Genomic DNA, 13,095 nt, shown 5'->3' with positions numbered 1-13,095 from the left:
ATGGACGTATTTAACATATATTCCAAGTTTCATTTAAAAATGTTGACTACTTCCGGTTTTATTGGTCAATGAAAATCGTCTACGGGAGTTTCAATGTTAAACAAAAATCACGCGTCATTCGTTTTCTCAAAAAGTTTCCATTTAAATATAACAATATTTTATCTGTATATTGACACACATACTCCGCAGACCGGAAAAAGTTTTGGGTTCACAATTCTAAAAAATAAGGGGTCTACAGGGGCCAACGTGCAAAACAGCCCTTCAACTGTAACTTTTTTATTTTTCATTCGATTTTTAAAATCTTTTCGGCTTAGAGTTCAAAGTAGAGAGTACATTTTTAAAAATATGGTCCGAGGGGGCACTTTTTGACTCCTTATAGGGGTTTTGAAGGCCCAAGGATCACATCTTGTTTAAATTTCAAAATTATTTTTTGGAAGAGTTATCTCGCTTTGCCTCAAGAATGTAGAGCATAAATACTCTTGGCATACCAAGTTTTGCGTCCAAGGAATGAATACTTACTTTGAAATGATTTTTTGAAAATATTCTTCTAAAAATTAGAAATGTAGCTACTTGTTAAATTCTGGAGTTATCTTTCTTTTCACACTGCAGTACTCATACACTCCTATCTAAGCAAATGGTTTCATACAGAGGCGTTAAGAAATTTTCGAAATAGATCAGAGATATTTTTTTTTTCGGACACTTTAAATAAAAAAGGGAAACTGGGGCTGTCGAAAAGCCCTTACTTTTTGTTGAAGACAAAAAAGTTCTAGTTTGAGTTTGTTTTTATGTATTTCATTTAATATTTGTTTTTATGTATTTCTGTAAATGAATGAAACTTCTTGCACTAAATTTTTATCAAGACACAGGTGTATCATACCGAATGGTTCCTCGTAAGGATCGGACTGCGTCTGATTGGCTAGAGCTCCAACCGTAACCGAGGTAACATCGTAACCAGAATTCCCCTCCAAGGCAATGTTAATAGGTAATCGTAGTACACTAGTTGGAATTCCCTGCAAATAAAGCAAATGGCATAATTCAAAAAAAATTTCTTTCTGAAAAGACATTCTCTAAAGATATCTGATACAGAATTCATAATCTCATAAAGAGCTAGGTACAGCTTCCTTCAAACTTTGCACCGCTTTTATGGGGAAAAAGTAAAGTCTTTGTGTTTAATGATATGAGAAAGTTACATTTTAAATTCAGTAATATTCAATTTCTTAATTTATTTGTCTATCAATTTTCTTCTAATTTGATTAAAGAGCAAGACTTAATAATAAGTCATGGTCTTTCTTTCTTACAGTATAGAGGTAATATAGGTTAAGGTGTTTATTACATAAATAGTGCCTGTTTGGAAGGGTAACAGTTGAAATTTACATTGTCTGCCGACGCAACACAAAGATTGACAACAGTTTCGCGGGGTGTCAGTTTCAACTGTAACAGTTACCCTCCAAAACAGGCACTATTTATGTTATAATTATACTAAATATCCTAATCTTAAATAAAACTTTTACTCCGTTCATAGAGGAATGACGTGAATTCTACAGTGAACTGTATGCACACAATTTATGCCCATGTAACAATTCGTTGTGTTACCCGTTGCCAAGTCTGTTGCTAATGCTGAGGGTAATAGAACGGAGTATAAACTGCGTCTAAACCAATCAGATTTCAGTATTTAACATAAAACTATAATATATATACATTGTTACCTGTTTGTCCCGCTGTGTCTCTATATACTTGGCAAACTTGTGCTCCAGTTTGGGCTGACACTCCAGCTTAGCCAGGACAGAGGCTATCTTAAAATGACTAGCTTCTAGGAAATTCATCATAAACATCACCTGTGAAAGAAAAACACTGATATAAAAAGAGGCTCACTTATGAGATGCATGTGCAAATTCAACCAAGCTAAACCAGTTACCACCAGTGTTGTGTATGTTCATGTCATAAAGTGTTAACACACAGTTACCTTTAATATAACAAATTAAGTGGGTTATTGCGTCATCTATAAGTTTTATTATTTATGAAAATTAATCAACATATTGTACTTCACACGCTAGATATTTAAAAAATACATGGTCAACAAAGGAAGAAGTATTTTTGATATTATTCAACAGAACAAAACCTTTTCATCATCAGGGCTTTCAGTAAGGGATGAGTTATTGCCCTTTCACTGCTAATGCATAATTTCCCATCTCCAAATTTCATAATTGGAAAATAAAGTCTTGAAATAATTCTGTTCAAATTGATAAATTCACCTCTTCATTTCATATTTGTTAAAAGCCGAGGTCATACATTTATTTTATGATTTTTCCACTGACAGACAAAGCTCATGTTGAGTCATATAAATATATTAATTATATACATCGTACATATAACCTGTACTGACTGACCTGACATAGCCTCTGTTTGGCATCTTCCTGAGCGTCCTGGTCGGCAAAATTAGGTCGCTCTCTATACACCCCCACCAACTTTTCCACACCTAAATTGAGAGGAAAAAAACCACACAATTATAAAGCTGTACCAAGGGTAGCATCAAGTTAAGCTTGTATACACCATTCATTTATAGAATATAAAATTGTTTTCATTATTACATTAACATCAAGCCCTGATGTCTCAATCGGACTGCATACTGTAAACGTACCGGTATTATATTTGGCGTGTACGATATTCGGTGAAATATGTTTTTACAACAAATTAACATAAATTTGATTTAGCACATTTCTGAATGTAGCTATATATCTACTTATATATTCTACATTTGGTGATGTACTTGATTGAGCGGACGCCGTTTTATGCCAAAAATCCTAAATAGAATACACAGCCAAATGCAATATGTTTACAGTATTATATTTATCATTTACCTTCCTTCCCCTTCTTCTCCCGCTCTAAGGACTGTCGTAGGTATAACAGATAATTCTGGAGGGCGTTCTTCCTCCGCTCTGCATTCATTGTGAACTGTAGGTCCTCAGCCTGTAATTAATACCCAGCAAACATTAATGCATACCCAATGTAAAAAAAATACTTTACAGTATCATGGTCTCTGAAAAGTTCCAGGAGAAAGAGAGAGAAAAAATATAAGTTATGTACCTACTGGTAGCAAACATTATCAATGAAAATGTTTGCTATAATGGTACCTAGCATTAAACATTGTCCTGACAATAATTTTTCGTGATGTTCCTGATAAACACAATAGGAGAGAGAGAGAGAGAAAGAGAGAGAGAGAGAAAGAGAGAGAGAGATAAAAATAGAAAAAAGCAAGAGAGGAGTAAAGGCTGAGAGTTAACTGAAAAGAGAGAGAGAGAGAGAGAGAGAGAGAGAGAGAGAAATGCAGAAAATAGAAAAAAGCAAGAGAGGAATAAAGGCTGAGGGTTAACTGAAGAGAGAGAGAGAGAGAAAGAGAGAGAGAGGAGTAAGGAAAAAGAGAAGAGACTTACGTAGCAGTCTAGCAGTATCTGTTCCGGCGGCGTTCCCTGAGTGCCCCTCTGTTGAGCTATGGATCGGAGGTCTGCCTGGATATCCACAGATATCACAGACTCGTGTAATTTATCACAACTCTGTAACAGAGATATCTATTGATATCAAAACAATATGAAATCAAACATTTACAGATATCACTGACTCATGTAATCTATCACAACTCTGTAACAGTAATATCTACTGATATCAAAACAATATTACAGAAATCAAACATTCACTGCTATCACAGACTCGTGTAATTTATCACAACTCTGTAACAGAAATATCATAACTTGTTTAACATATCAAATCTCTGTAAGAAAAATTTAACAAGCTCATGTACTTATGTCTAACAACTATGTATGAAAAATGTCTATCAATATCAACAATACAACACAAAAACAACTACCAGTACTGATATCACAGACTCATGCTCTAACAACTCTGTTTGATATAACAATACAATACAGAGGCAGATTTCAATATACATCTACAGATATACTGGCATATCATACTCAAATCAAAAAGTGTGGAAATTTCTTCCAATATCTTTCTTGCCTATGTGATAGAATGAAGCTAACAAGCCAGCACCCACTAACAGTTTAAAATGCGTGTCCCATAGATGATGATAAAAAATGTATGATATTTGGCAGAAATTAGTTTGTGAACAAGTTGGCGACAATTTTGAATTAGCTCATTTCTGAATGTGACTATTCTTATAAATATATGCATGGCATTTAGCGATGTTCTTAATTTAGCGGAAGCCGCATTACGCCAAAAGTGCTAAAAAGAATCTACACAGCCAAATGTAGTATGTTTACAGTAACTGACAGTTATACTGGTTCAACTATCTTCAATATTTTTATTATCAATAAAATGAAGCTAACGAGTCACCATCCACTTACTGTTTGAAATCCGGGTCCCATGGACGATAGCTGACAATTATACTGGTTCAGGTGTTCAGCCATCTTGGCCAGTCTCTCTTCATCCAGACCCTGGAGCTGGGCACTTCCCTGTAGAATACAGATAACATGTCTAGAGTAAAAGATATCAGACAATTCAATTTGGATGTAAAAAATCTTGAGCTTTTGATTCTCAGGCCAAACATTTCAATTTGTGGAAGGCAGGCATCATATCTATATTTTGCAAAAGCAATAACATAATTTTCAAATTGTAAATTAAAATTGAAAAATTCAGTTCTTCCCCTTTCCAATCTGGCAACAGAAATAATCAATGCTGCAGCATTAACGTGATGCAACAATACTGGAGAAAACAAACAATAATTTTTATTGGTCTCTAGTGTGCTTTTTTAATCAAATGAATATTTTAAAAAATCTGCCCCTATCCCCAAATAATTGTCTTCAGTAAAAAAAAAAATCCCCAAATCTAATCCATCTACTTAACTTTTCAACAAAATTTAACACTTTTTCTTAATAATTAGACTTAAATAGTCAAAAATTTAAGTTTGGGCATTGAACACGCCGAATTCGACATTTTCTCTAAAGCTTTTTTTTTCTTTTTATAAAACTGTTGTAAAAATTCAACTTGCATACATTGTACATAATCAGTCCTCCCTGAAGGCCATACATGTGACTGACCTTGACTTGTGAGACTGACCTTGACCTTTAAGACTGACCTTGGCGACATTGAACTCCCACTCCTGTCTGGCGGTCTCTGCTTTCTCACACAGTTCACAGTACTCCTTGTCCGCCTTCCTCAGCAGTTTCCGCATCTGGTCACACTTCTTCTCTATCTGTAGTAATAACAACAAATACTATATACTTTATACTATATACAGGGATATTTTTTTCGCCCCATTTAAGTTTTGCCCTTCTACACTTGCAAACAGTTTCCCCAGTCTTAAGTCATAGTTGTGCTTAAAAAGATATATGATACATTGGAATTCGACCAGTCTTAAATATGCCTGCAGACAACGAAGGCAAAATGGGCGAAAATAAAACAGGGGCCAATATTTCCCTGTCTACAGTATTATACTTCTATATATTAATCTATAGTCATACCACTGTATATTATTACCGTACCTATCTGACTGTATAACTTGATGCTATATATTTTCAGCTGTTTCCACCTCATGTCATTACAGAAATGTACACAAAAAGAGCAAGCTTAGGGTGAAAGGGTTCATTACCTGACTTACTGAACAGTTACTCTATCATCTGAAAAACTGTTACAAAACTTAGAGACCAGGCCCCGGGGCCATAAAACTTAGACGAACTTACTTTTGATCTAAGTCTCACTTTTACAAAAGAAACAGTGGAAAAGTGAAACTGAGATCAAAAGTTTTATGGCCCCGGGGCCAGCTCACTTTTGATCTAAGTTTCACTTTAAAAGGAAAATATAATAGTGGAAAGTGACACTGCGATCAATACGACAATAGTATGCTTGTTTTTACCAGGGATGGGGTAATTGAAAAAAGTATTTGTAATTGAGTGTAATTAATTACATTTTTCAAAGTAATTGAAAGTAATTTGTAATTGAGTCTGTCTTTAATTACAAGTAATTGAATGTATTTAAATACATTCCAAAAATATTGTGTATTTTCAATTACTTTTCAATTACATCTCAATTACTCTTTTTCCAAGTTTAAAATATAAAAAAGGTGTCTTATAATGATAAATAGATTTTATACATGTTTGGCATGGACTTTTGTTTATACAATAATTAAATGTCCCATAATGTTTCATATATTTATACAGCATAACACACTGCCCAGGGCGATAGGTAAAGATCTAATTTTGTGGAGGTGTGAACTCCTCTAATACCCAAGAACCCCCATTGATTTTAGACTTAAGGGAGTCAAAATATCTCTTTCTTGTGATTTATAGCAATTATTATTTATATACTGATATGCTTTACTGCCAAAAGTTGTACTTTCTGAATAAACATAGTTTTAATATGTGAATAAAAATTAATTCACTATAGAGAAAATATTATTCAGAACCAAAAATGAACTCAATGGTACTTAATGAATTTAATATTAAAGAAAATTTTTCTAGAAATTTTCAAGAAATCTGATCTGAACTGTACAACCTTTAAAAACATAACCGTACATGAAGCTCTGTATATCTTAATGCTGTTAATATATGTATATGTTCTCAAGATTTAAAAAAATAAAACTAAAGTATTTGAAATGTAATTAATTACATTTATCAAAGTAATTGAGAGTAATTAATTACATTTTAAAAAATCAATGTAATCGTAATTGCAAGTAATTGATAAAATTGTCAATGTATTTGAAAGTAATTAATTACTTTTCAAAGTAATTGACCCCAACTCTGGTTTTTACCACAGGGCAAGATCAAGTTGAATTATATCTTGGTTTGTAGTTACCGGTACTGTTTTAAGTTTATACCCATTTACTTTGTTTATCTTTTTCCATTTTTCCTTTACTGTTTACATGTTATTATATATTTACTTTCTGTTTGTCTTTCTCTGTTTTCTCTTTACTGGTTACAGTAATTACATATTTACTTTCTGTTTAATCTTTACTGGTTACAGTTATTACATATTTACTTTCAGTTTGTCTTTTTCTGTTTTCCCTTTACTGCTGTCATTCCTATTTTCCTCTCCTTTCTCGCTGTCTTTGGCATGGACGTAACACTGCTTTTTGGCCTGAAAAAAAATCAAACATTTATGCAATTCTAACAGTGATACAAAAACATAAATTTTTACTACTAAGCATTATCATATTATCCCTAACAAGCACATGAGCGCTTAGATCCTGGCAAAAATGGGGCAGTTATTTGGGTAATATGGTACTACTTAATGCACCACTTACAAGCAAGATTAACAATTTCTTAAAAGCCTTCTCAGCCCTGTATGGTATTCTTATTCAGGAAACAGCTGCAACACTCTACAACTACTCTTATAACTTTTGCTATTATCATCATAACCAAAAATTTGAACGAAATATTCGGAATATGGTTTAGTGTGTCAGGTCCTTGTAAATTTACAACAAGTTTGGTTGATTGATGTCGCCCTTTTTTATTGGTGAGAAAATTTCATATGGCAGTTTCCCTTTGGATTCATGTAAATATTTAAGGAATAAGAAATCATTCTTTGAGCATTATGAGGTGAAATTTTTGGTCGGGGCGTTGTCAAATCCAATAAAACCCGAATCGCTTTATGATAAGATTTGACCACGCTCTGACCGAAATCATCACCTCATAATATTCAGAGAATTATTCCTTATTTCTTACATTTATACATCATTTTCAAGTACTTCACTTTTAAACAACATTTTTAAACAACTAATTTTTTTTGTAGCACATGCTATGTGTTAATACGCGGCGCAGACAATACAGTTTTTTGGTTATCGTATGCTGTAAGACAGACCCATTCCTTGTCGCTCATCTTTTAAGAGATTATTGGGCTATAGACTTCACATTTGATTTGTAATGTTATCAGAGGCAAAGACAATTGAAAATGTAAATATATTCTTTAACACATTATTCATGCAAAGTAATGGTGTACACATATCTATAGCCCGACCTTGCTTTCCTCTGTCCGTTTGTCGGTGAGTGACTTTAGACTTTTGTCTACCATGGCCTCAACCTACAATACAGAATGCAAACTTTAATTTTTAAATTCATTTGGATTTTTCATTACTATTAAGGCTCTCTGATCGTGGCCATTGAATGATATTTTTGTGACCATTGTCAATATCTATAAAACAGAAACATTACTTTTTTTTTCGTTATTGAGGCCAGCCATAACCATTTCACTTTATTTTTTGAACTCCTTAAAAAGAACATTTATTTAATAAATTTTCACACAATTTGACGTAGAATGTAGGAGTTATTATAAATTAATCAACAGAATTCAAGTCATCACTATCATGCCCTGATTTTGAAAAAATTCAGATGTTGGAAAATTATGGTACATATAACTAAATACATGTACCAATTGCTGATTTTTCTGTATGTTTTTGATGTTATTTACACACCGGTTTTCTGGCTTTATTTTGAGTGTCCACCAAGATTTTCAAAGGTTTACTGATTTCTTCAGCCAACTTCAAAGACAAATTCCTGAAGAAGAAAAATTAGTAATCACATGTTATAATAAGTTAATCTTTCAAGGCCAATAGTGGTTTACATGTACACTAATGTTCCTAATTCTTTCTTACTTATGTAACTTCCCCTCCCTGATCATTACTTAGTTTATTCTGTTCTGTCCAATACCTCCTCTAGTACCTTTACTTAACATCTTGTTTTTCGGTTATTCCCCTTTCAACCTTTTTTTGAAGCTCTCTTCCCCAATCCTTAAATTAAGTTACTTTATAAAAGTTTTATTTTGTTATACCCTCCCCCCACCCAATACTCTTGATTACCAGTGAAGCTCTGCACCCCCACCCAGCCTCAAACTTGTAAGACCCCCCCCCCCTCCTCCTCCCCTTCACTTACTTGTATAAGCCCCCCTCCCCCTCAATCTTGCATGTGTTACAGTTACGTTTACTTAGCATTTTCCCCTCATCCTTGCCATTTAACTTACTTGTGATTCCCCCACACCATCCACTCCCCTCCACACATAATTATGGGGTTAAGAATGCCCCCTCTCTTATGTAAAAAAAAAAAGCCACCCACCCACCATAAATATATATGCACCAACTTCTACCCTATACTAGACAGTGTGTGACCCCCTCAAACTAACTTGTGAAGTTCTGTGTATGACAACCCTCCCCACACTCACACACACACACTTACTTGTGTAGCTCTGCTGTGTGTGACCCCCCCCCCCCCCCCCACACACACACACACACTTACTTGTGTAGTTCTGCTGTGTGTGACCCCCCCCCCCCCCCCCCCCCCACACACACACACACACACACACTTACTTGTGTAGCTCCGCCTCCTGTTCCATGACACTGGCCACAGACCTCCATCCGTCTGCGAGACTCCTGCAAAAATAATCCACACGTTAATTTTTTTCATATTTGCACCAGAGTTTTTTTTTATATATTGTTTGTATCGAATATTGATAATTTTTTTAAAAATCTTCATAAATCTTTATTCATCAGAATCAGCTAACAATACATGTATGTGATTTATTTCAAAGTGTTCATCATAAGATGAATGAGATCCAGACACATGGTCTTCTATCTCAGTGTATTTTCAAATCATAGTACAAAATGTATAATATATTGATGCCCAAAAAATTATAGCTACTTAACTCAACTTCAAAAAATCTAGAATCAGAGGAAACAAAACCATTCTTAAATGAGGGTCTTGTTTATTCTTTCAGGTATAATTATTTTTCAAACCCCGAGTTGCCAATACACACGCACACATTACAACTGTACATAGATAAACCTACCAGGAGAAAAGCTCTTTGTTTTAGCCACTTGTATGAAGGACCTAGTGTGTGTGTGTTTTGTAATACCACCACTTCAAACTATCAACCTAATCCACAGAGCTAGGCTACCGGTGAAGTTTTATAAGTGGCCATCAACAACTGACTTTACACTCTCATTATGAATACATAACAGTACATCAACAACTGTTCAAGATTTATGAAGTTCTGTGTTTACTTTATATGCATTTACTTGGCAAGAGTTTGGAATTTATGCTGTCTGCAATAAAAAATGTGGTTCATCCACAGCCAATTGTGAACATTTTTCACCCTCAAACAACACAATCAAATTTCAAAACAGCTAAATCATCAATTCCAAACTGTCTGCCTAATGTAACAGCATTCCTTTCAAACGTGTAAGACACAAACTAGCTGACATTTTGGGAAACCTCAAGCATTTGGTGAAGTGTTTAAGCATTTGTTCTTGCAATGAAAACCTCTCTGATGATTCAATGACTTTCTGAACTGTGTTGTAACAGGAATTAAGGTAGTGTAACGCGACAGCACCACAGACTGAACCTGGTCATCAGATTCAACACCCCCATGCCCATGCACAGCCACAAAACTAGGACGAGCTCACTTTCTATTTCTGGCCCTGGGGTTATATAACTTATTTGATATGTCAGCACCAGGGACTGAATCTGGTCACCAGGTCCAACATCCCCATACCCCAGGACCACAAAACTAGGACCTGAGCTCACTTTCTATTCCTTGCCCAAGGCCATATACCATTAACTTATAACTAGATGAGCCCACTTTCTATTGCCAGGCCCACTGCCATAAAACTAAGATGGGCCCAACTTTATTACGGGTCCCACTGCCATCAAACTTAGATTAGCTCATTTTCTATTCTCAAAACTATAAAACCAAAAAACCTCACTCATAATCTCCAAGTCTCACTTTTACGTTAGAGATCAGTTATTATATCGCAAAGGTGAGACTAAGTCAAAAAGTTAGCTCAACTAATCTTTAAGTCCTCGGGGCTCAGTCTTATGTCAGGAGATTACCACATAAGGTCAAAAGATCTCCCCCATATGGACAGGTTAGTGCACTGTACTTACTCCCATCAACTCACAAGGCCACAGTGACAATGCCCAAAGACTACAGTACACAGGGTTATTTTGGCCCTGTTTAATTTTTGTCCTTTTACACTTGGTAAGAGTTTGACCCGTTTTGAATTCACCCATTCATAGTTGTGTTTAAAGAGAGATAATATGAGACATTGGAATTTAATTGGCAAGCCTTAAATTCGCCCGCCGACAACAAGGGCGAAAGGAGTGGAAATAAAATGGAGGCAAATATTTTCCTCTGTACAGTATGTCCCTTGATTTCAATAATGATGAAGCAGTTTTAGACATAAAACTGAATTTGGACCGTAGCTGACTTGATTTTTTATTATAGCATTAACCACTCTCTTGTGGTGGTTAAGCTTACCCTAAATTTCCTGTGGTGGCTTTAACAAGTTTCTGGCTCAATTTGTTCAGATTCTTGGCATAGTGTCCCTCTAGGTCCGCCCTGCAAATAATGTTCAGTCAAAATGACAAAGGAAAAAGAAAAAATCAGATTCTAATGAACATGATGACTTTGGAAATAAACCAATATTAATATGTTTTTGCTATTTTTGTTTAATTACAGTATTGGCTTTTAAGTACAATTAGAACACTCAGTTACTCGCAGTGCATTGACAGTTATTCACAGTGACAGCTAAATACAGGCAATCTCCCATTAATTATGATCAATAATATAATAAAGAATTTCAGATATATATCAACATACTAGTTATAGTACCATTGAGGGTTTTCAGTCCACTTCACTCTGCAGAGTGACTCTTAGCTTGCGCAGATATAATAGTACTGTATATAGGGTTATTTTCGCCCTGTGTTATTTTCGCCTTTCTACACTTGCAAACGGTTTTGCCCAGTTTTGAAATCACCCAGTTGCAGTTGTGTTAACAGAGATATTACTTGTAATATAGAATTCGCCCAGTCTTAAATTCGCCCTCTGACAACGAGGGCGAAAACGGCAAAAATAAAGCAAGGGGGGGGGGGGGGGGGGTGCGAATACTTCCCTGTATACAGTAGTTAAACAAAATCTATTTTTTTCATATAAATATGTAGAAGAAAACCCCTAACATAAATAAGTTTGAAATGCAGTAGGAGGGCTTTTTTTAATGTTTACCTACCTTTCTTGAATGATGATAGAAACGTCCTTGCAGAATTCACTCCCTTGTTTAATGTACTTCCGTAACTCCTCAAACCCGTTTAGACCCTACAAAGAATTATCTAGATAATTAACATACCATTACTATCCTCGCTGTCACTCAGCTGTTATATATAACTATATGTATGTATACTCTGTGTAACTGATAGAGTACGTTAATCTAATATAGGAAGTATTATTGGTCCATACTTGGAATTACTGTAAAGTACGCACTACAACCATTGAGGGCTTTTAATAGAATAATGACCAAGTGTACAGTGGATTATGATGACATAATTGCAATTACCAGCTAATGCCATGTAAATTCAGTTTTAATTATTAAATGGCATACTTCATGCCAGAATTAGATCTCTTAAAAAATCCTGTAATTCTAAAATTTTCAAAATTAAAAAAAAAATATCACTTTCAAAGAGAACAATATTATATTATCATAATACCGACACATGATATAGGCTCTATCACTTTGTATCTTTAATCAATTAATATACAAGTACATGTATATATATAAATGCAAGGTTGCATGCAATAGGATAAATGCATCCTCTTGTAAATACATTGTACTCCATGATTTGACTGAAAAAAAATCTATAAAAATGTCTAAACAAAAAAGTATTTCACAAGTCAGACATACTTGTGATGTAATAAATTGCTGACATTCGAGAAAATATTTCATTAAAAAGGAAGTTTGAATAAAGGCCCACGACAGGAAGCACATTATGCAGCTAACCGTGCACTTCCTTTTATAGACAGTCAGATCCCACGGTATCCGGGCTCCCAGTTACAATTCAGGCATTTTATACGATTAACGAAAAACAAACAGAAAAAAAAAATAAACTCTGAAAAATACGTACTCCTTATGCACAAACATACATCTTTAATCTGCAGAAAAAATTTTAATTGTCGGCCAACTGTACTTCATGCAAGATTATGTAACAAAAACGTGATCAGTTTAAATTATCATAATTTGATCAATTAGGAAAAAAAATTAGGTAATACAATGTACATGCCAGCAAAAAATAATCTTAATGTATACATGTATGTATTTTAATTTGA

The 13,095-nt window shown here is 34.5% G+C and overlaps 1 protein-coding gene across 6 annotated transcripts in view; it reads right to left on the bottom strand.

The window, feature by feature from the left end:
• The window catches only part of LOC105345387 (nostrin), a 28,855-nt gene that overhangs the window by 4,513 nt on the left and 11,247 nt on the right, over positions 1–13,095 (bottom strand). For all 6 annotated transcript variants that reach the window (XR_010710060.1, XR_010710064.1, XR_010710061.1 and 3 more), the window contains 13 exons: positions 12,005–12,090; positions 11,257–11,337; positions 9,308–9,370; positions 8,420–8,501; positions 7,966–8,028; positions 6,988–7,086; positions 5,090–5,206; positions 4,359–4,466; positions 3,432–3,551; positions 2,859–2,967; positions 2,388–2,476; positions 1,707–1,835; positions 878–1,010 (listed from right to left, as the gene is read on the bottom strand). Coding sequence is in view for 1 of the 6 variants with exons in the window: in XM_034454545.2 (XP_034310436.2) it covers positions 878–1,010; positions 1,707–1,835; positions 2,388–2,476; positions 2,859–2,967; positions 3,432–3,551; positions 4,359–4,466; positions 5,090–5,206; positions 6,988–7,086; positions 7,966–8,028; positions 8,420–8,501; positions 9,308–9,370; positions 11,257–11,337; positions 12,005–12,090 (1,279 nt within the window). In the remaining 5 variants the exon portion in view is untranslated. The remainder of the gene's footprint in view (positions 1–877; positions 1,011–1,706; positions 1,836–2,387; positions 2,477–2,858; positions 2,968–3,431; positions 3,552–4,358; positions 4,467–5,089; positions 5,207–6,987; positions 7,087–7,965; positions 8,029–8,419; positions 8,502–9,307; positions 9,371–11,256; positions 11,338–12,004; positions 12,091–13,095) is intronic.

Source organism: Magallana gigas, chromosome 10 (assembly GCF_963853765.1).
Source record: "Magallana gigas chromosome 10, xbMagGiga1.1, whole genome shotgun sequence".
NCBI lineage: Eukaryota > Metazoa > Mollusca > Bivalvia > Ostreida > Ostreidae > Magallana > Magallana gigas.
Note: the sequence above shows the minus strand (reverse complement) of the source record. Positions and strands in the feature narration are given on the sequence as shown.